Below are 24,667 nucleotides of genomic sequence, written 5' to 3'. Positions count from 1 at the left end.
GAATCTACAATAGTGAGTATAGTGTGTTCTTTTTGATTATATATTTTTATTGAGCTCTGTCTCTTGATTAAACTTTAAATATATAAAACATAGCTGCTAAGTTAACCTGGAACAGTGTTTTGGAGCACTAAGAATGCTATTTTCTGGGTGTGTAGATTGTTAAGCTGCAAAGATGGCCTTTAATATGCAACATGATGTGTTCTTCCTGTTGGATGTGGGAAATTAGGGAGAGTTTCCATGCTACTGATGATTATATCTGCAGGAAGTGTGTTTGGTTACAAATCCCATCGGATTGCATGGATTAGTTGGAGTGGCAGTTCGAGGCAGTGAGGAATTTACAGGAGCTGGCGTTTGATGGATGGCATTTGCAGGAAGGGAGATGAACCAAAGATACAGTCAGGTAGTTGGGTTACCTCCAGGAAAGGTAGGAGAGGGAGGCAGGTAGTGCAGGAGTCTCCTGTGGTTCTCCCCATCTCAAACAAGTATGCTGTTTTGGAAAATGTAGGCAGTGATGGACTCTCAGGGCAATGTAGCACTGACTGCCAGGTTTCTGGTACTGAGAATAGCTCCAGTGTAATAAGGGGTATGCCAGATTTGAAGTGGTTGATTGTGATAGGGGACTCTCTCGTCAGAGATCAGTCGGTGCATCTTCCCATTATAAGTCGTTACTTATGAAGAGTAAAAGATAAATGGCACAAGTTACCTTTTTATCATCAGTCGTATGCATACCTCTGGTCCGGACATATGAGATTCTACAACAGTTAGCAGTGGCACTTTCGATTAAGGGGTCTTTAAGTTTATTGTTTCCCAATCTACTGCTTATGCTTTCTCCTCTGCTCCCTGGCATCACCCAGTGGTGATGGTAACAGCCTGACTAGTCATTGGAGCCACTCTGTTGGCACAAGTTGGTGAAATGGTAAGGCGTGTCTAACAAATTTATTTGCATAGCGAATATTGTCAAAGGCAGACTTGCATTTGTATAGTATCCTTTACAACCTCACGATGTCTCGGTTCTCCTCTCAGTGAACTGTTTGTTTGAAGTCGAGTCATGATTGTAATAATGTAGGAAGTGTTGCAGCTGCAAATGTGTTGCTGGTCAAAGCACAGCAGGTTAGGCAGCATCTCAGGAATAGAGAATTCGACGTTTCGAGCATAAGCCCTTCATCAGGAATAAGAGAGAGAGCCAAGCAGGCTGAGATAAAAGGTAGGGAGGAGGGACTAGGGGGAGGGGCGATGGAGGTGGGATAGGTGGAAGGAGGTCAAGGTGAGGGTGATAGGCCGGAGTGGGGTGGGGGCGGAGAGGTCAGGAAGAGGATTGCAGGTTAGGAGGGCGGTGCTGAGTTGAGGGAACCGACTGAGACAAGGTGGGGGGAGGGGAAATGAGGAAGCTGGAGAAATCTGAATTCATACCTTGTGGTTGGAGGGTTCCCAGGCGGAAGATGAGGCGCTCCTCCTCCAGCCGTCGTGTAGTTGTGTTCTGCCGGTGGAGGAGTCCAAGGACCTGCATGTCCTCGGTGGAGTGGGAGGGGGAGTTAAAGTGTTGAGCCACGGGGTGATTGGGTTGGTTGGTTCGGGCGGCCCAGAGGTGTTCTCTGAAGCGTTCCGCAAGTAAGCGGCCTGTCTCACCAATATAGAGGAGGCCACATCGGGTGCAGCGGATGCAATAGATGATGTGTGTGGAGGTACAGGTGAACTTGTGGCGGATATGGAAGGATCCCTTGGGGCCTTGGAGGGAAGTGAGTGTGGAGGTGTGGGCGCAAGTTTTACATTTCCTGCGGTTGCAGGGGAAGGTGCCGGGGGTGGAGGTTGGGTTGGTGGGGGGTGTGGATCTGACAAGGGAGTCACGAAGGGAGTGGTCCTTGCGGAACGCTGATAGGGGAGGGGAGGGAAATATATCCTTGGTGGTGGGGTCCGTTTGGAGGTGGCGGAAATGGCGGCGGATAATACGTTGTATGCGCAGGTTGGTGGGGTGGTAGGTGAGAAAGTCAATTTGTGTACTTTAAGCCCTCGCAAAGATATTGTTAAAATGATCAAATGGTCTGCTTTCTGGTGATGTTGTTTGAGAGGTAAATGTGAGGGAGATTATCTGGGGAACTCTCCTGCTCATCGTCACATTAAGGTTACAGAATATTTGAGACCTGCACAAATGCTGTGAGCATTGCAAATATGAACATTTGAAAGGGCCACATGATAAATGCACAGTGACCCAGTGAATGAAATATAACACTTTGATGGGGTATTTGGGGAAAGGATGGAAAAAATGGAAGCCTTTTTAAGAACGAAGGCATTTCGATAGTCATCTAAGCTGAGGGTAAACATTGTGTACAATACTGGTCACCATACTTGCATAAGGATGTTAATGTGTTGGAAGCAGTCCAGAGAAAACTTTGTTAAATTAATCCCTGGAATAAGCAGATTGCTTTGTGAGGAAAGGCTAGACAGGCTGAGCCCATATCCTCTGGAGTTTGGAAGTGTTACGGAATCCCCCAGAGTAGCACAGGGAGTAAGACAAATCAGTGTCAGAGTCCTGACTATTGAGTGGAATTGGGAGTTCATGTCAAAGCTGAGATGTTGAGAAAGCAGAGTTAGACTCATCCCTAGACAGAAATAAAAAGAAGACCAGGCAGGTTGTCCTCTTCACTATTTCTTATCAAAAATTCCACTTTGGTGAGACGTGTTCCGCAGTTAAGCAAAAATACCTCTTTTTAAAATATATTGCTTGCTCTGTAATTATTGGTCATAGATTATGATGACAGTAAAAACAAATATGAAACATAAACTAGTTAAATATAGAGCATGACCAGTTAAATATGGAACGTAACCAGTTAAATTTTAAGCAGGGTTTTGTTTTAGTCACATACCATTTTATGTTTTGATGTGTAAGTTGTATTTTTTTAAGTTGGGAGAGAGTGTATCATCTGACATGACCAGCAGTGTTGCTATCTTGCCCTGTCTGGTACCCTCTCTGGTGGGGAGGTATATATTATGTTGACTCAACACAATCTGGATGAACTGTTTGCTTTTCTAAATCTTTTGTTAGTCTAAAGTTCTCCAAAATCATTAATTGCAAATAAACCACATTATTTTCTAGAATTTGAACAGAAACATTGCCTTTATGCACGTGTTAATGTTAGATATTTACACAATATTCTCAAATTAATCTCTTCTTATAACTCTTTTCATTCCAGTGGCTACCAGCACACCTGAACAGGTAGGTTACTCAACATTAATATGACAATTGTAATTACAGGCTGTTGGCTATGAATATTTCAATTCTCTAACTGCACAGAATTAGGCATGAAGATCAGTCCAATCCATTCTTGAGATAGGGTGCCAATTGAACCTAGGCAACAAGATGCCCATGTGTAATGAAACTCACAGCAGATGTGATAGTGGGAGGTTCAACGAGTATGTGGCTGAGAGTTTTGTGAGCAGGTGTCTCTCTGAATGCATTCCCTGTGAAGACTGCAGTAACAAATTGTCATTGGCAGTTTGTTTCTTTCTCACACAAATACAGCTGCTGACCATCCAGGCTCTGGAAGATATTCTCAAAGGGACCTGGATGGAATTCTGCCCCTCAGGTATTTAAACTTCCCAGGTATACTCTGAGCAGGACAAAACAGCTTTCAGATTCCCACTTGTAGCCACTCATCGCTGCTGCCATTGGAAAATCTGACCGTTAGTAATTTATTTTTCTGAACCAGTCAGACATAACAAGCTTAAGTATGTGGCGCTGGAAAAGCACAGCAAGTCAGGTAGCATCCGAGGAGCAGGAGAATTGACATTTCCTGATGAAGGGCTTATGCCTGAAATGTCAACTCTCCTGCTCCTCGGATGCTGCCTGATCTATTGTGCTTTTCCAGCGCCACATACTTGAGCTAGTTATATCCAGCATCTGCAGTCCTCACTTTCTCCTAGACATAACACACTATAAACTTCGGATGGCAGTTTAACAATAACCTTAAAGAAAAACAACTGTCACTGTTAGTTTTGTTAGTAAAAGCTGACAAGTATTTGAACTGCTTTCTGGTTTGCTCATGAATCCCACGGGTTATGATCATTTATTGCTATCCTGCTAGTGTCCAATTCCATTTAATACAAACACAGTGGCATACCTTGAACCAGTGCCAGAGTGTTAATTTGATAAACTCTGGATTGTCGGATTAAAATATCCAAACCAAACTTAACTGCCAACCCTGCAAGCGATGATTGTGCATTCTACAGTTTACAAAACCCTCACCCCTTCCAGAAAGAGAGTAAAGAGGCAGGAGAGAGGTAGGAATTAAGGCAGGGATAGAGGGAGTACTGAAGAAGAGATAGAGGGACTCCTGAAAGGAGGAGAGAGCTCAAAGTAAAGGAAGAAGAGACCCCAAAGTGCAGGAGGGAAAAGAGAGTAAAAGGGGAGAAGAGGGGAGAAGGAGAGAAAGAGACAGACATGAGGGAAGGAAAACCAAGACCAAAATGAAGAAGAAATCAAGATTAGAAATAGAAAGTTTGGCTGAAAGGAAGACAGAAGTGGAGGATAACAAGACAGCTGTTCAGGAAGGGAGGAGATATTTGGAGGAAGAGAGAAACAGAAGTGTAATGCAGGATTCAGAGCAGTGAAGTAGGGTGAGGGGTAGACACTTCTGAAGGGAAGGGGAAAGAGAAGGAGAGGAGGATAAAACCAAAGGAGTTGTGAATGTCACAATCTGAGGAATCCAAAAACTACAATAAGCAGATCAGGTCATGCAAGTAGCATTTAAATGTGGTTGTGTCTGACTTTAAGAGTGGTTTTTTCAGATGTAGTAATCACTGGATTGGTCAGCGTACTCACTCTTATAAAAATGCCGAGTCTTTGAAACTAACCTTTCATCAAAATACCCTTAAATTGAAACATAACATAATCTTTTCATTACATTTAGGAACTTGTAAAAGATGAGCGTGTTGTGGAATCTGGCCTGCCCCAGCTATCGCCCAGCATTACCACCATCCAGATCAACTCGGGCTACCCTGGTATGTTCTCTTTATATCGTGACCAACTATCACTTTGCATTGATTCTGATCTCTCCCCAACCCCACTCTTTTTGTAGCTGTAGCCACAGTGGATATTGCAGTTGTTCTATTTGTGGTTTGTTTGATGCTTTTAACTTTTGATTGTTGTCTGTATCAGGTGCTGATCTGTATTTTGAGCATCATCAGGGTGATGAACATTACTTGCAGTTCTACAATGAAATTTGATTGAGATGTTAGTTTAACAAATTGCTAAATTTTAACAGGACAAGCTGAGCGTGGGAGTTCCTTGCCTCCACTCTTTCCCAAAGTCTCCTCTCACATATTTGTTATGGGACAACAGCAAGGCCCAGGCAGTGTGGGTGCTGTTAATACACTAGTTTCTGCTTGGGATGTGCCCAGTGTTTTTAACCCATTCCAAATTTCCCCAGAAAAGTGCTGGTGAGCTGCCCTCTCAAACTGCTCTTGTCCAGGTGAACCCAGACTGCAAGCAGTTTGTTACCGTGGAGCGCCATTTCAATCAGAGTCTCACGTATAATGCAAGCTCTGGAGACTTGTGTAGGCCAGACTGGATGAGGACAGCAGAATTCCCTCCCCAATGAGTAGATCAGTAGGATTTTTAATAACAATCGGCCAGTTTCATGATGTTTCTGAGACCAGTTTTTAATTCCACATTTATGGAGCAGCTGCTATGGTGGCATTTGAACCCAGGGCACTAGAGTATTCATCCAGGCCTCTGGATTATTAATCCAGCAACATATACCATGATGTGGCAGCTCCCGTTCTTGGCTGAGACTTAGCCTTAGGAGAATCATGTTTGGGTGCACATGGTAAAAAGGCCTCTTTCCCTGCAATAGTTTTCTTTTGTCATCCACAGGGATTGATTGTTGGGGTGACCATCTTAAAATAACCCTCACCATCACACCTAGCCCCAACACTATCCCTGAATCTAACTCTAACTCTGAACTCTACCACACCTAGCCCCAACACTATCCCTGAATCTAACTCTAACTCTGAACTCTACCACACCTAGCCCTAACATTATCCCTGAATCTAACTCTGACTCTGAACTCTACCACATCTAGCCCTAACACTATCCCTGACTCTAACTCGAACTCTGAACTCTAATTCAAACCCAGACCCTGTCCATGTCCCCAACCCTGTGCCTAACCCCGTGCCCAATCCTAACTCTGACTGTAACCTTCACCCTAACCTGTGAGAATGTGTTTGAACTCTCCTGCCCGTGCTGAATCTGCTGCCCTTGGCGAAGTTAAGCTACATTTAATTAAAGGTGAAAATGAACTGCTACACTACTTTGCATTCTGACCTGTGGATTTTATTTTGTTCTTATTTTATAACAGCAGTGGTGGAAAAAACCTCACCCCCGAACCCGGTCCACATTGCCCCAGATGTGTCCACCTCCAGTCTGACCCATTTCATTGCATCTACTCAAGTCGCAGGTACAGTAAACTCGAGTCGCTGGGGTTAACTCGGGGCCCCTCCTGACCAACCATCATAGCTTTCTGCAGGAGCCTCCAGATACATTGGGATTTCTGCTTATCTGTGCCAGAGTTACGTTAGCAGAAGCCATAGTTATTTGTTCCTTTGTGTTGGAACATCAATCACCTAAATAAAGAAGCTTAATCTTGGTGACTTGTATTATCAAACTTTAGTTTAGACCACTCTTGAAAATTTCATTTCTGTGAACATTCCGATTCGACCAGAAAGGAATATGATGGGGTGATAGTGTGAAATTTACAAACTGTCAGAAATGGAGAAAAGCTGTTGGAATGAGGAAACTCTCTTTCGAACTAAAACTTTGAGATCAAGCATTCATCTGCCTCCCACCATATTCCTTAATTCAAATTCTTGAGAAATACCCCCAAATATTTCTTAATTTAAAGCGCTTCAGTGGTCACACCTGGTAACTTATTCAACAAATCCATTGCCCACTGAGTTAAAAGATTCAACCAAATTCCTTCCTTTGGGCTAATTCCCCAATATTTACTTTTATTTTTGCAGCATTTAAACTTTTTCCACTAAGCCAGAATTGTGCTGAATGGTATGAATTGCGGGATATGATTGTACTCTAGGTAATTTTCAATGAATGCATCAAAGCCAGTCATTTTACTTAGGTGAAAACCAATAATTTAAATATTTACTCAAAGTTGACATAGGGCTATATGTATCCCGTCCATTAGAGAGAGCTAATTAGATATGGATAGCTTGAGGGCACCAATCTACAAACCTGTGATAAAAGGAGGAGGCACAACTGTGACAGACCAGGGTTCTAACAGGGAGCGAACACATGCTGTTATATCATTCTTCATCACATTCTAGCTCTCTAGTGAACTGAGGAAAAAGTGAGGTCTGCAGATGCTGGAGATCAGAGCTGAAAATGTGTTGCTGGAAAAGCGCAGCAGGTCATGCAGCATCCAAGGAACAGGAGATTCGACATTTCGGGCATAAGCCCTTCCTGAAGAAGGGCTTATGCCCGAAATGTCGAATCTCCTGTTCCTTGGATGTTGCCTGACCTGCTGCGCTTTTCCAGCAACACATTTTCAGCTCTAGTGAACTGATCTAACTGACCACAACCACCAATTCCACAAGCTGCTGTAAGCCCTGTTTTCACTTAGAGTTATTGAGTTATACAACAATGAACACACCCTACATTCCAAGTTGACCAGACACCCCAATCTGACCTAGTCCCATTTGCCAGCATTTGCCCTCTATCCGTCTAAGCCCTTCCTATCCATGTACCCATCTAGATGCCTTTTAAATGTTGTACTAGCCTCCCCCACTCCCTCTGGCAGCTTGTTCCATACACACACCACCCTCTGCATGAAAAAGTTACCCCCCAGGTCCTTTTTAAATCTTTCCCCTCTCACCTTAAACCTATGGCCTCCAGTTTTGGACTCCCCCACTGTGGTAAAAAGACCTTGGCTATTCACCCTATGCATGCCCTGTCATGGTTTTATAAACTTCTATAAGGTTACCCCTCAGCCTCTGCATTCCAGGTAAAATACCCCCAGCCTCTTCAGTCTTGCACTGCAAAATAAACTGTCCAGTCAACAACATCCTTGTAAATTCTTTTCAACATCCTCTCAAGTTTGACAACATTTCTTTCTGTGGAAAGATGACCAGAATGTGAGACAGCTGTGACCAGAACATTGTAGGATATCTTAAGAATGGGGTTACCATTGGGACATTACAGCTTCTGCCAGTATTCTAAAAGTGGCCTCACCAATGTCCCGTACAGCCGCAACGTGACATCCCAACTCTTCCACTCAATGTTCTGATTACTTCTTCAAGACAATTCTCCCTCCCTCCTTGCTAGTATTTTGGGCATAGTAAGGAAATGATTCAGTCTTCTGAAAGTAGTAAATAGATGAAATTCATGTCACATTATAAAAGGAGAGTGACTTGAACAAGGTTTGTTACTGAAAATGGCACATTCAGAAAGCAATGAACTACATCGGCAAAGTTCAAGCAAAACAATTGTGACTTATGATGTGAAGGTGCTAGGGTTCGACTGGGGTTGAAAAGTTAAAAATCACACAACACCAGGTTAGAGTCCAACAGGTTTGTTTGGAAGCACTAGCTTTCGGAGCACAGCTCCTTCATCAGGTGATTGTAGAGTGTAAGATCATAGGACACCGCATGTATAATTTCAGTTGTATCACACTATTGCTATAAATTCTATGTCTTATGATCTTATACTTGATAACCACCTGATGAAGGAGCAGCGCTCCGAAAGCTAGTGCTTCCAAACAAACCTGTTGGACTATAACCTGGTGTTGTGTGATTTTTAACATGATGACTTGTGATAGTGCCAACATCAATTGGCTTGCAAATGAACTCTGGGTGTGTCATTTTGTCAGAACTAATCTACAGTGATGGACGTGACTTTTCACTCTCTTCCAATTATTATTGCAAGTACAGATGATGGAGACTCCTAAGAAACTGAAGCTGTGAGTAAAGGTGAAGAAAGGGTTACTTTTTAACTGTCTTATGAAATTTTATAGTAGCCCTTGATATGTGAATTTTTAACAATTAAAATAATGCTAAAAATAGTCTGTTGGCTTTTAAAGTGAATCTAAGTGTTCCAGCTTTCATTATTGTCTCTCTGCAGCTAAACAGGTGAAGGATGTTTAAAGCAAGTCTGACTCTATATTTGGAAACAGGATTACTAAAGTAATTAAATTAGTACAGTGGATTTAGTTTCCTATTAAACATCCTCAGCAATGTTTATTTAAAGATTAGATTGAGTCTTACAAAGGTTCCTTCTGTATTTAGGTGTTTGCAAATGACTCTTGTCCAGTAAAATTAAAATTCGAGACAGCTGTGACCAGAACATTGTAGGCACAGAGTTATTGTTGGACATTACAGCTTGTGCCTAGTGAAATATTCCACAGATTGCAGAGGCAACTGCTGTTTGACTTGGAGGGCTTGGAGTCCTGTTCTGTTTACCACATTATTTGTGGAGCCTAGACGGCTAATTTCTCAACTATATGTGGCCCTTCAACACCATCTGAAAGTTGCAGCATCAGTAATGAAGCTCATTTCAATCTCCCCACGATGGCCTTTGACCCTTCCACTATCTTTAAATTGCCAGATTGTGTATCCAACATTCAACACTGGATGAGCAGTTATTTCCTCATGTTTATTATTGGAATACCAAAGCTATTGACTTTGGACTATCTCCAAATTCTATTCAAATTCATCCCTCTCCTTACTAAGTGTTTGAGGATAGATCAGACGGGTCACAACCTTGGGTTCATCTTAGACAATAAGATGAGTTTTTGACTCCATCTCTGCTCCATCATGAAGCAGCCTATTTCCACTTCAATAACATCAGCTGACAGGGCCCTTGTCTCAGCTCATCCATTGCTGAAACCCTTACTTGTGCCTTTGTTAACTCTAGAATTGACCAATTTGACACACTCCTAGTCGATGTCCCATCGTCTGCAAGTCTCATTCACCCAATCACCCTTGTGCTTACTAACCTACATTGTTGCCCTCTTTAATTTGAGATCCTTTTGGGAGGTTGTCTCTCCCTATCTCTGTATTCTGTCCGAGTCCTGTAGATCTCTGAGATATCAGCACTATTCTGATACTGATCTCTTGAATATTCCTGATTTGGAGATGCTGGTGTTGGACTGGGGTGTACAAAGTTAAAAATCACACAACACCAGGTTATAGTCCAACAGGTTTAATTGGAAGCACACTAGCTTTCGGAGCGACGCTCCTTCATCAGGTGATATCACCTGATGAAGGAGCGTCGCTCCGAAAGCTAGTGTGCTTCCAATTAAACCTGTTGGACTATAACCTGGTGTTGTGTGATTTTTAACTTTGAATATTCCTGGTTTTAATCACTACACCACTGATGGCCAAACCTTTAGCTGCCTGAGTTCTGGAATTCCCTCTTTAAACTCCTTCACCTCCTCACTTCCCTCGTTAAGACAACCGTTACTACTTTGCTCTTATCTGTCTAAATAGCTCTTCATGTCAAATTTTGTTTATTAATTTGAAACATCTTTAGATCTTCTATTGTATTAAAAGTACTATATAGAAAAGTTGTGCATTAACGTCAGGATCCATTAAAACTGTGCTCTTGACAAAGAATTCGTACTAATCTTGATATCCTTCAAGTTATTTTCTTCCATCAGTTCTTTGAACAGGTGGTATTGTTTGATCAGTGTGTGTTTGAGAAACAACTGATACATAATGTTTTTATTATTCATTCATGGGATGTGGGCGCCGCTATCTGGGCTAGCATTTATTACCCATTCCTAGTTGCCCTCAGTTGGAACCTAGTAGCTTGCTAGCCCATTTCAGAGGATAGTTAAGATTCAATGACATTATTGTGGGTCTGGGAGTTACATGTCGGCCAGAGCAGATAAGGACAGCATGCTCCTTCCCTGAAGGGACTTACAAACTGAAATCACTAAAGCGCATGAGTGAAACAAATGAGATTGTACAATAATTAGATTGGATTCCCTACAGTGTGGAAACAGACCCTTCGGCCCAACCAGTCCACATCAACCCTCTGAAGAGTAACCCACCCAGACCCACTTCCCTCTGACTAATGCACTTAACCTATGGGCAATTTAGCATGGCCAATTCACCTGACCTGCACATCTTTAGATTGTGGGAGGAAAACGGAGCACCCAGAGGAAACCCACGCAGACACGGGGAGAATGTGCAAACTCCACACAGACAGTTGGCCAAGGCTGGAAATGAACCTGGCACCCTGGTGCTGTGAGGCAGCAGTGCTAACCACTGAGCCATCGTGCTGCCCACATGGGTCATCATTTGATGAAATTAGCTTCAAAATTTTTTAAAATTGACTTCAAATTTCACCATCTGCCATGATGTGATTCAAACCTAGGTCTCCAGAATATTACCAGTCTCTCTGGATGACAAGCCTAGCGATAGTGTCACAAGGCCAAAGTCTGCGCCAATCTTTTGGGAAATCCTTTCACCTTTTGGAGTGTGGTTTGATGGAAGGTGGGGGGAAGGGGTTAAAAAAAGTTAGGAAAGTGGTTATGGAAGGAACCTAGGATGGAGGCAATCTAGTGGGCTCAGGAAGCCAATAAAGGAGGTCCCTTTCCCCAGCCCACAGAAGGTGGGAGCTGCTGTGTTGAATGAATGTTATAGCTGTCTCCTGCCACCAGCCTAATCCGAGTGGTGGTGATAATTACTGCTCGAGTTATGCATTTAGGAGCCTCAATTGGTTCACTAGTCCAATGGGCTATCTAATGCTCACTCTGCTGTCAGTAAAATTGTAGCAGGGAGAGGCACGGATGGGTGGACAGGTAGCAGGCACTGCATTTAACATGCACCCCCCCCCCCCCATCCCAGTAGTGGGGGCATGTTAAATCCAACCCATCACTACCTCTTTCTGCAGCCTCAGTGTAATTCTATAGTTGTCACACTCGGCCAATCATGTCACCAGTCTTCATGGTGTATGGGGCAATATCATCAACGGGTGGCCCACCTGAAAATGTTCGAAATGAACCTGTTTTCTTTCCAATTAAATACACACAGACATTAGGAGAGGAGATAGGTGAAATTTTTACTCTTCGGTATTTTTGTGGACATTTTTGGCAAGAATTTGTTGAGCAAGCTGCAGCAATTCCATATTGTCCTTACAGCAAGCAGCTTCATGGGCCATTTCAGAGGGTGGTGAAGAATCGACCACATTGCTGTGGGGCTGGACTCACACATAGACTTGCTTTTAATAGGTTTAAGGTGAGAGGGAAACGATATAAAAGGGACCTAAGGGGCAACTTTTTCACACGGAGGATGGCGTGTGTCTGGAATGAACTGCCAGAAGACGAGGTGGAGGCTGGAACACTTGCAACATTTAAACGGCATCTGGATGGGTATATGAATAGGGAGGGTATAAAGGGAAATGGGCCAAATGCTGGTAAATGGGACTGGATTAATTTAGGATATCGGGCTGGCATGGAATAGTTGGACCGAAGGGTCTGTTTCCGTGCTGTAGAGCTGTATGACTGTAATGCCCCCACCTGCTGTGGCTGGATTTAAACCAGGTATCCCGAGTATTGATCGGCCGGGCCTCTGGGTGTGGCAGTATTACCAACATGCCACCAGCTCCTCAAAATGTACAGAACCTGTGTTAGACCCAGATAGTCTGCTTGCAGGGGTTGGTTGTTTGTGGGTTATCAGCTGGCATACAGAACAAAGTATCTTTCTGTTAGTCAGAGGAGCTCCCTATTCCACACATGAACAAACGTGGAAGGTAACAATTTGCAAGCTGCAGCCATTTGGTGTCCTTCTTTTCGGGGCTATCTGTAGCTCATAAGTACTTGGTTACAAGTAAACTCTCGGTGCTACAGCCAGACACTGTGGTGGGGCGGGTGGACCTGTCCGTCATCTCTGTTACATTTGTTGCACAATAAACATTTCCACCAAAAAACTCATCCAATTTGCTTGTTGAACTTACATCATTCAATCCAGCCTCAGCAGTATTTTGGCGCTGATCTGATCTTGAATGTTATTCTCGTAGATGCATATCGGGAGGAATCATATTATTAACAGTGCAGTTACCCAGTGAGCGTGTACTGTAAATATTTGTTCTGGAGTTGGTCAAATGAAAGTAAAAATACGTTTGGGTTCGGCAAATTAGCACTGCATCAGAATCACTTGAGGTGATGTAACCAGGGGTGAAAATGTCTAATGGGGAGCGTAGTGATGTTTTCCTTGGCTGCTGGTGTTCCCAATGGGAAAGCGCGTGTCAGCTTTAGTGTTGGATCATTTGCCTGAATGATACAGGCTGCTGGAGTAAAGGACATTGGTTGCACTGAGTACAGCTTTGCTTTTCGCTTCGGTGGCAAATGCCTCACATTTTCTCTGCGGTTGAAACCTGTACCCAGGGCACAATCACGGATACGCCACGGATATTCCCAAAGCCATCTTTCTGAGGAGGAGCTGAAGGTTAAACAAAGTGACGTGAAACAATTTTGGTTTGAACCAAAAATATACTCTTGTTCCCCTCACAAACCACAGTGCAACAATTGTCATGCTTCAGGTTCCAACATATCCCATTTTGCAAACTCTCAGCTGACAATGTTACCTTTTAACTGAGAGCTGGGAGCTGTGCACAGATGACCCTGTTTGAGTTAATTCTTTTTAACGTGTTGGCCATATGGCTATCAGGGTTTGACCTCCAATCTGTGTCAGGGTATTTGTTGACCCCCACAGATTTTCAGGGGACTGTGGAATTTCTCACCGATACCTCTTATTCAGAGGTATTGTTCCACTGGTCATGAATGCCAGGGAGGGGGGGACACATCCAGTTGGTAACCTATGACCTCCTGAATAATGTCACTTCCTCTTCCTGTCCTTGGCAACAAGCTGAAGAATTCCTCAGTTCAAATTGAATTTAAAAGGTGCAAGGCATTCATGTCAAATATTGGTCTCAGAAATGTGTTTTTCTCATTTCCTTCCCAGTCTCATTCCTAATTGTATTACCCCTATATCAGTGAAAGTGCTGGAACTGGATGACTTCGCAACTTGAATTTTATTTGGAGCTAAGCATTTATGGTATTTATTGTGGACTGACACAGTGCTTTCCCCTGCTGGGCCAAGTAATGTCAGGGGTTAGTCTCACAGAGAAAGGTCGCTAAACCTGAAATTTTGACTCTGTTTTCTCTCCACATGCTGCCAGACCTGTTGAGTTTCTCCAGCAATTTCTGATTTTGTTTCGCAACGAGGTATTGGCTATTTATGTCCGTCCTGAGGAGAAGTGTCTTCACTGGAACGTTTATAAATCTTTTAGAACTCTACTCTGAAGGGCTGTGGATGCTCAGTCATTGAGCACGCCCAAGACTGAGGGCGACAGATGCTGGGCACTAAATGGATCAATGGAAATAAGATAAAGATTGGAATATGGAAGATCTGCCAAGCCCGAATTGAAGACAAAGTGGGTTTGAGTAGCCACTTGTCTACTGCAACTCTTCATTCTTATATTGCTGTTTTGCTTACAAAACGTGGAAGATCAATGGTGTCAGTTTGCAGACAGTGCACCTACAGTTCCCCCTCCACCGCGATTCCCTCACACACCAAACATTGTCATCTGCTGTAATGGCACCTGTATCCACTGTGCAGCAAAAGGTTCATACCTGCAGTTGTGTGCTGGAAGATAGCTGCAGCACTCTGTAAACAGAGCGTAAGGGATTGGTACCTCTGAGTGACCGAAACAAAGACAAGCTTCACTCAACATCCCCTTCAGTTCGGCCATTAAAGAGAGGGCTAAGTGATGAAGCACTCATTTGCCTTTTTGCTGACTGCTGCCTGTATTTGCTGCTGTTCCCACTTTGCCCAATTAGTAGGCCCAAAAACTGGGCAAAAACAATTTTCGTTGTCTGTACCCCTGCCGCAAAGGTCCTTCAATTTTGTCAAAAACAATATTGTGTCTCGAACAATGTTCTGATATCCTGGCACTTTTCCTTAAACAATCATAGAGTCATATCGCACGGAAATAGACCCTTCGGTCCAACCAGTCCATAATCCCAAACTAAACTAGTCCCACCTGCCTGTGCTTGACCCATATCCCTCCAAACATTTCTTATTAGTGTACATATCTAAATGTCTTTCAAATGTTGTAACTATACTTACATCCACCACTTCCTCTGCAAGTTCATTCCACACACAAACCACCTTCCATGTAAAATAATTGTCCCTCATGTCTTTTTTAAATCTTTCTCCTCTCTCCTTAAAAATATGCCCCTTACTCTTGAAATCCCCACCCTAGGGAAAAGACATCTGCCATTCACCTTATCTATAGCCCTCATGATTTAATAAACCTCTATAAGGTCACCTCTCAACCTCCTATGCTCCAGTGAGGAACATCCCAGCCTATCCAGATTCTCCTTATAACTCAAACCTTACGTTCCCAGTAACATCTTGGTAAATCTCTTCTGAACCCTCTCCAGCTTAATAATATTCTTCCAATAGCAGGGCGAAGTAGAATTGGGCATAATACTTCAGAAGAGACCCCACCAACACCATGTACAACCTCAACGTAACACCACAATTCCTATGATTTAATGTCTGAGCAATGAAGACAAGCATGCTAAATGCCTTCTTAACCACACTATCTATATTTGATGTAAAGTTAAAAATCACACAACACCAGGTTTTGGTCCAACAGGTTTAATTGGAAGCACTAGCTTTCGGAGCGCTGCTCCTTCATCAGGAGGTTTGATATAAACTTCAAAGAGTTATGTACCTGAATCCCGAGGTATCTTTCTTCTATAACAGTGCCCAAGCCCCAGCTTTTAATTGTATAAGTCTTGCCACTGTTTGTTGTATCAAAATGCAATATCCAACTCCATCAGCCACTCCATGGCTCATTTTCCTAATTGATCAAGATCTATTTGTAATCTTCAATAACCTTCTTCACTGTCCACAAAACCACCAATCCTGGTGTTATCCGCAAATTTATTAATCATGCTTTCTAGATTCTCATCTAAATCATTGATATAAATGGCAAACAAAAGTGGACCCAGACCAATTCCTGTGGAGCACTGCTGGTCACAGGCTTCCAGACTGAAAAACAATCCTCCATTATCACTCTCTGTCTCCTGCCTTTCAGCCAATTTTGTATCCAATTGACAAGCTCACCCTTAATCCCATGTGATCTAACTTTATTAATTAGTTCACCATGTGGAACCTTGCCAAAGGCTTCACTAAAGTCCAAGCGAACAATGTCTGTCTCTCTGTCTTCATCAATCTTCTTGGTTACTTTCTCCAAAAACCTCAATCAAGTTATTGAGCTTGTTAATGAGTGCCATAATGCTTAGCGTTTAAGGACTTGGCTTTGAAATTGGGAAAAAAGTAGGCAGAGTTAGCACTGATTGAGCTCTGAATACCATTTCAGGCTATACACAGTCAAACTATTATCGTTACACAGACATGACAGAAGATCGCAGCATTAGTGAGCACATGGATTGTGGGTGTCATGGACGGAGAGCTTGGTCAAATTCAATAGCTTCTGGACACGCAGTGATATTGTACTGATGTGTGCCTTACTCTCAAAATTTGGTGCAAGCTAATTTTCTCTTCCCAACTCTGAATTAGATGCTGAAGTTGGAAATAATTAGGCAGATCAGTTAAGAGCAGAAAATGGAGTTCTCTCTGCAGTTACATAGAACATAGAACAGTGCTGCACAGGAACAGGCCCTGAACATAGAACAGTGCTGCACAGGATCAGGCCCTGAACATAGAAGAGTGCCATACATGAACAGGCCCTGAACATAGAACAGTGCCACACAGGAACAGGCCCTGAACATAGAACAGTGCTGCACAGGAATAGGCCTTGAACATAGAACAGTGCTGCACAGGAACAGGCCCTGAACATAGAACAGTGCCATACATGAACAGGCCCTGAACATAGAACAGTGCCACACAGGAACAGGCCCTGAACATAGAACAGTGCTGCACAGGATCAGGCCCTGAACATAGAACAGTGCCGCACAGGAACAGGCCCTGAACATAGAACAGTGCTGCACAGGAATAGGCCTTGAACATAGAACAGTGCCATACATGAACAGGCCTTGAACATAGAACAGTGCTGCACAGGATCAGGCCCTGAACATAGAACAGTGCCATACATGAACAGGCCCTGAACATAGAACAGTGGTGCACAGGATCAGGCCCTGAACATAGAACAGTGCCATACATGAACAGGTCCTGAACATAGAACAGTGCTGCACAGGAACAGGCCCTGAACATAGAACAGTGCCGCACAGGAACAGGCCCTGAACATAGAACAGTGCCATACATGAACAGGCCCTGAACATAGAACAGTGCTGCACAGGATCAGGCCCTGAACATAGAACAGTGCTGCACAGGATCAGGCCCTGAACATAGAACAGTGCCATACATGAACAGGTCCTGAACATAGAACAGTGCTGCACAGGAACAGGCCCTGAACATAGAACAGTGCCGCACAGGAACAGGCCCTGAACATAGAACAGTGCCACACAGGAACAGGCCTTGAACATAGAACAGTGCTGCACAGGATCAGGCCCTGAACATAGAACAGTGCCATACATGAACAGATCCTGAACATAGAACAGTGCTGCACAGGAACAGGCCCTGAACATAGAACAGTGCCACACAGGAACAGGTCCTGAACATAGAACAGTGCTGCACAGGAACAGGCCCTGAACATAGAACAGTGCCATACATGAACAGATCCTGAACATAGAACAGTGCCACACAGGAACAGGCCCTGAACATAGAACAGTGCTGCACAGGATCAGGCCCTGAACATAGAACAGTGCTGCACAGGAACAGGCCCTGAACATAGAACAGTGCTGCACAGGATCAGGCCCTGAACTTGAACAGTGCTGCACAGGATCAGGCCCTGAACATAGAACAGTGCCGCACAGGATCAGGCCCTGAACATAGAACAGTGCTGCACAGGAACAGGTCCTGAACATAGAACAGTGCCACACAGGAACAGGTCCTGAACATAGAACAGTGCTGCACAGGATCAGGCCCTGAACATAGAACAGTGCTGCACAGGATCAGGCCCTGAACATAGAACAGTGCTGCACAGGAACAGGCCCTGAACATAGAACAGTGCTGCACAGGATCAGGCCCTGAACTTGAACAGTGCTGCACAGGATCAGGCCCTGAACATAGAACAGTGCCGCACAGGATCAGGTCCTGAACATAGAACAGTGCTGCACAGGAACAGGTCCTGAACATAGAACAGTGCCACACAGGAACAGGTCCTGAACATAGAACAGTGCTGCACAGGAACAGGCCCTGAACATAGAACAGTGCCATACATGAACAGGTCCTGAACATAGAACAGTGCTGCACAGGAACAGGCCCTGAACATAGAACAGTGCTGCACAGGATCAGGCCCTGAACATAGAACAGTGCTGCACAGGAACAGGCCCTGAACATAGAACAGTGCTGCACAGGAACAGGCCCTGAACATAGAACAGTGCTGCACAGGATCAGGCCCTGAACTTGAACAGTGCTGCACAGGAACAGGCCCTGAACATAGAACAGTGCCACACAGGATCAGGCCCTGAACATAGAACAGTGCTGCACAGGAATAGGCCCTGAACATAGAACAGTGCTGCACAGGAATAGGCCCTTTGACCCACGATCTTGTGCTGAACATGATGCCAAGTTAATATAATCCCTTGGTCCACATTCCTCCATTCTTTGAATATTCGTCTGCTCATCTAGAAGTCCCTTAAACGCCACTATTATATCTGCCTCCTTTACCAACCTTGGCAGTGCGTTCCAGACTCTGACAATTCTCTGTGTAAAAACTTTCCCCACACATCTCCTTTGAACTTTCCCTGTCTCTCCTTAAATGCAGGCCCCCTTGTATTAAACTCTGGGAAAAATATTTTGACTGTCAACCCTATCTATGTGTCTCATAATTGTATAGACTTCTATCAAGTTTCCCCTCAGCCTTGGTCACTCTAGAGAAAACAACCCAAACTTGTCTAGCCTCTCCTTATAGCTCATACCCTCTGATTCCTCAGCACCCTGTTAAACCACTTCTGCACCCTCTCCAAAGTCTCCACATCCTTCCTGTAATGTGGCGGATGTGTGACCGTACCAACATCTTATAAGGCTGCAACATGACATCCTGACTCTTATACTCAGTTCCCTGCCCAAAGAAGACAAGCATGCTATAAGCCTTCTTTAGCACCCTATGTACTTGTGTGGCCACACAAGGACTTGAATCCCAAGGACTCTCTGTACATCAATGATGTTTGTGGTCCTGCCATTAACTGTATACTTTTCCTCAACATTTGATCTCCCAAAGTGCATCACCTCACACTTACCCTAGTTAAATGCCATCTGCCATTTCTCCGCGGATGGCTGCAACTGATCTGTATCCTTTGACCACCTTCTACACTCTCCACAACTCCCCCAATCTTTGTATCATTTGCAAACTTACTAAACCACCCATCTACATTTCCAGCAAGTCATTTATGTATATCGCAAACAGCAGAGGTCCGAGTATGGATCCCTGCGAAATACCACGGGCCTCCAGCCTGACAAACACCCTTCCACCACTAACCTCTGCCTTCTACCGGCAAACCAATTCTGAATCCAAGTGGCTAAGTCACTGTGGATCGCATGCATCTGAAGCTTAGCTTACCATGAGGAACCATGTCGAAAGCCTTTCTAAAATCCATGTAGGCAGCATCCATTGCTCTACCTTCCTCAATCACCTCCTTGAAAAATTCGATCAAATTACTTGTGTATCACCTGCCCTGCACAAAAGAATCACTAATTAGGCTGTGCTTTTCCAAATGCACTCAAACCTTATTCCTAAAAATTCTCTCCAATCGCTTCTCAACCACCAGTGTGAGACTCAGCGGTCTATAGTTTCCTGGATTATCCCTATTTCCAATCGTGAACAGAGGAACAACATTAGCTACTTGCTGATATGATTAGAGGCCTCTCTACTGGAGAGTGAAGATACAAATATCTCAGTCAAGGCCCCAGCAATCTCCTCTCTTGTTTCTCTCAATAACTTGGGGTAGATACCATTGGGCAGCATCCAAGGAACAAGAGAGTCAATGCTTCGAGCATAAACTCTTCATAAGCTGATGAAGAGCTTATGCTTGAAACATCGACTCTCCTGCTCCTCGGATGTTGCCTGACTTGCTGTCCTTTTCTAGAACCACACTCTTCGACTCTGATCTCCAGCATCTGCAGTCCTTACTTTCTCATTCCCATCCTTGTCCTTTCTCCTTGGTTGGAACATACTGGTCCTGAACTCTGATCAGTAGGCCTTTAAACAACTCCCACATTCAAACTTGCGCAATAACAGCTCCTCCCAATTAACACGCCCTAACTCCGGCCTAACACTGCCCTACCCCAAGTTAGTACCTTGCCACGAAGTCCTGACTTATCCTTATTCAGAGCTATCTTAAAACTTGAAGATTTGTGATTACTGTTCCCAAAATGTTCTCCCACTGAAAGGTCAGTCACCTGGCAAGGCTCATTCACCAAAACAGGGTCCCTTTAGGCCCCTCCTCCAGTTGGACTGTCCATATACAGTTTCAAGAAACCCTTTTGGATTCATATTGCAAATTCAACCCCATCTAAGCGTTTTGCTCTTCGGGAGTCCCAGTCAATATTGGGGAAGTTAAAGTCACCCACTATAACTACCCTGTTGTTGTTGCATCAGTTGAAGCTGCTTCACGGCAATCTGGAACTGACCTGCTAACTGAAGACACATGTTGGCCAGGAATAGGCCTGACATGCTGCAGGGTTGGGGGAGATGGGCTGCTGAAACCCTTTTCCTACCAGACCGCTCATCGAGTAAGAATATTGAAGGAAGGGGAATAATTGGCAGAGATTGTGGTGAAGGCAAAATCCATAACAACCAGAAAAAAGGAATTACCCAAAATTGGAAACAGATTGCTTCACAAAAGTCTAGGAAATGGGAGAAAAAGTGGAGACCTCTTCCAGAGAGCTAGCATAAGTGTGATGGGCCAAAAGGCTACTTCCTGTAATATAAAATTTGTCAAAGTGAGTCTGGGTGATGGGTGCATTCGGAGTGACAGTGGGGAGCAACATAGCTGAATCTAATCCTGGCTCTGCCTGGAGCACACAGTCTCCACCAAGGCTCACAGGATAGCAATCCAGAGTGGAATGATTGGCCTGTTTCTCCCCCTCCTTTATCCAAGGTTAGAGGACCACTGGCTTCCTGCTACAATCTGGGATGAGATCAGTTTACACCAGGAATGTGATTATGGGTGGGCCAGAATTCCATGATCACTACCTGTGTGGAATCCTTAGATTAGCCTGCACCAAAGCTTCCCAAACCGGTGCGTTTGTGAGCTGAAATGTTGCAAAGAGAGCTCTAAGGCAGTAATGGTCTTTGCAATTCTCTGGCTGAGTTACAACAGCTGCCTTCCAGCTCTGATGGGCTCCTATTTTCAATGGCATCTCTCCCCAATACTGTCACCCCCCCATGCTCTTCTAGATCTTACACATCCCTGCACCCTGGTCACTCCCACTGATGAAAGATTATGACTGATGTGTTCTCTAACTGTTAACCCTGATAACATGAACACTGTTCTCACTGAGATCAAATATCAGAAGAACTACCCACAGAGAAACTAAATTCATTAAACATCTATATGCTCTGGGCTCTATTCCTTAACAGCCTTATTGACTAACTGTTTTCCTGAGGGATTGAAAAGGACTGCAATAGTAATTCATGAGGGGGCCAATACTTTTAGAGAAGAATATCACATGACATGATATCATGTTGATTTCATCATTAAACTCTCTTAAAGATACATGTTTGTCTGATCATCGATACATGAAATATCATGGATACATATAGTATCATAGATACTAACAATGTCATATGTAACATGTCGTATCATTAACATCTACAGTACCATTGATGCAATATCATAGAAACCTGCAATATCACAACACGGGCAGTATTCAAGAGTTGAGAATGTGGTGCTGGAAAAGCACAGCAGGTCAGGCAGCATCTGAGGAGCAGGAGAATTGACGTTTCAGGCAAAAGCCCTTCATCAGCAATGAGGCTTGTGGGCCCAGGGGTTTGAGAGATAAATAGGGATTTGGGGGGTAAGGGAGCTGAGAATGCGACAGGTCGATGAAGATGAGGGCGAAGATGGTAGATCGGAGAGGAGGGTGAAGCAGATAGATGGGGAAAGTGATGGACAGGTCAGGAGGGTGGTGCTGAGTTGGAGACTTGGGAATAGGATAATGTGGGGGGAGGGGAAATGAGGAAACTGATCCCATGTGGTTGCAGGGTCGCAAGGTGGAATATGAGGCACTCTTCCTCCAGGCGTCGTGTGGTAATGGTTTGGCGATGGAGGAGATCCAGGACCTGCATGTCCTTGGCAGAGTGGGAGGGGGAGTTGAAATGTTCAGCCCATGGGTGGTGGGGTTGGTGGGTGTGTGCGTCCCAGAGATGTTCTCTGAAATGATTCGCAAGAAGGCATCCTGTCCTCCCAGTGTAGAGGAGACCACACTGGGTGCAACGGATACAGTAGATGACATTGGTAGAGATACGAGTGAATTTCTGTCAGATGTGGAAGGATCCTTTGGGGCCTTGGACAGAGGTGAGGGGAGTGGTGTGTGCGCAGGTTTTGCACTTCCTGTGGTGGCAGGGAAAGGTGCTGGATGTGGTGTGTGGGCTAGTGGAGACGAGGAGGGGGTGTTGTTGGGGGTGGGGGTGGACCTGATGAAGGAGTCACAGAGGGAATGGACTCTCTGGAATGCTGGTAGGGGTAGGGAGGGAAATATCACTCTGGTGGTGGGGTCTGTTTGGATGTGGCAAAAGTGGCACAGGATGATGCAATGTATGCAGAGGAGGATGGAAGATGAGGACCTGGGGTTGAGGGTGTTCTGTCCTTGTATTCAAAAGATAGTATTCAAGCCTCAAAATCGGGGCAGGATGGGAGCACTGGTCGACAATGGCTGCCAACTTGTTTATCACAGTAAAAACCAAAAGAACTGCGGATGCTCTCGATCCGTAACAAAAACAGAAGTTGCTGGAAAAGCTCAGCAAGTCTGGCAGCATCTGTGGAGAGAAATCAGAGTTAACGTTTCAGGTCGAATGACCCTTCCTGAGGAAGGTTTTGGTTCTAGCAGTACTGCTCACTGACTGAAATCAGGTATTGCACAGAAACAGGCCATTCAGCCCTGCTGGTCCTTGCTGACATGTTTCTGCACACAGCCTCGTTCCTTCCACCTTAACAGCCCATCCTACTATACTTGCCTTCCTCGTGCGGCTGCTTTCTGTACTGCAGGTGATTGATTCTGTCTTGTTTTCTGAACATGTTTACCACCGGTCCTTCCGAGGCAAAACCAGGAATTGAAGCAAATGCAATGCCATCATGCCCGAGGACCTTTCAGTGTAACCTTCTGGTAGCTGAGTGGCATTGACTGTTGGCACAACATGTCAGAAAAAGATGTAATCCTCTGTTGATGAAAATCTATGACTGACATTCCCATTGCCGCCAGCAACTAATTGGAAAATTGGCCCCAAAGTGACTCAGTAGGTAATTACAATTCCCTACATGTCCAAACATTTCCTGAACTCTTTTTTTTTGATTATCCTAAGAGGTAATTCTCAGAAGTGTACGTCTCTCCAGAAAGCTGGGGCCCTGCCAGAACAGGATACAGATGTTATTGTCCTACTCCCTTACACAGTGCTGCTCCTGATGTCCACTATGTCTGGATTTTCTCTCTTCTTCCACCTGCCTTCTGTTTCTGTCTCACTTTAATGGCACAGCCAGGATTGGGAAGACACAATGACTGAGAATACAAATTTACCCAAGTTTTCCAAGTGCTTGCGATGTATATTGAATTTACTCACATTATTTGTAGAGAAAATATTGAATGTTTGTGTAACCATAATCATAAATAAGAATGAGGGAAGAAAGCTAATCCAAAACAATGTCTTGGCAATGTTTTGCTTTGGTTTTTATGTAATTTGTTGCGTTCATTAGAGCCAACAGGAATATTAATGTGTATGAAACATTGATCAAGATCTTGATTTTATCAGTATCAATTTTAAATGGGCTTTAGTGCATGTGAGGATAATTGCACTATACCCTATAACACTGTGCACTGACATTAAGGATGTGCAATTATTTTATATGCCTGCATTATAAATTAGCAATTCTCCTTGCTGTTTACTTGACCTTCAAGGATTTACATATTTAGTTTTGTGTTCATGTGAAGTCAGTTATGGTCTTAATTATGACACACACTCCTCAGCGTACAGGATGAAGGTCAGCCTGGCTTTTTTCAGCATAGTACACGATACACCAATTCCCTGGATGTTAACGCATTGCAAACTGGTGAGAATGTCGTCTTCACCATTCCAACCAAACCAACACTGGGGGACAGAGTAATATCAATAATGTTGGATTTATTTTGATTTATCGCAGGAATTCCGTTGGCCAAAGGCCTTCTCATAGTCTTAACTGTGGAGCTTTTAGCCAATAGCCGTGGTGTTGTAAATAGAGAGGATGGACTGTGAATTGCCATTCATAACGTTCCAAAGTCGACCAGGCTCTCTCACGGAAAACTGTGGCAGGAAGGACCCTGGGGAACATTAAAGAATGTGGTATTTTGGATTGTGGGAGAATACAGG

The 24,667-nt window shown here is 44.1% G+C and overlaps 1 protein-coding gene across 5 annotated transcripts in view; it reads left to right on the top strand.

The window, feature by feature from the left end:
* The window catches only part of ltbp1 (latent transforming growth factor beta binding protein 1), a 371,964-nt gene that overhangs the window by 205,176 nt on the left and 142,121 nt on the right, over positions 1-24,667 (top strand). For all 5 annotated transcript variants that reach the window (XM_060831324.1, XM_060831322.1, XM_060831326.1 and 2 more), the window contains 3 exons: positions 3,189-3,211; positions 4,905-4,995; positions 6,354-6,452. In XM_060831324.1, coding sequence (XP_060687307.1) covers positions 3,189-3,211; positions 4,905-4,995; positions 6,354-6,452 — 213 coding nt within the window. The remainder of the gene's footprint in view (positions 1-3,188; positions 3,212-4,904; positions 4,996-6,353; positions 6,453-24,667) is intronic.

The sequence above is a fragment of the Hemiscyllium ocellatum genome, chromosome 10 (assembly GCF_020745735.1).
Source record: "Hemiscyllium ocellatum isolate sHemOce1 chromosome 10, sHemOce1.pat.X.cur, whole genome shotgun sequence".
NCBI lineage: Eukaryota > Metazoa > Chordata > Chondrichthyes > Orectolobiformes > Hemiscylliidae > Hemiscyllium > Hemiscyllium ocellatum.
Note: the sequence above shows the minus strand (reverse complement) of the source record. Positions and strands in the feature narration are given on the sequence as shown.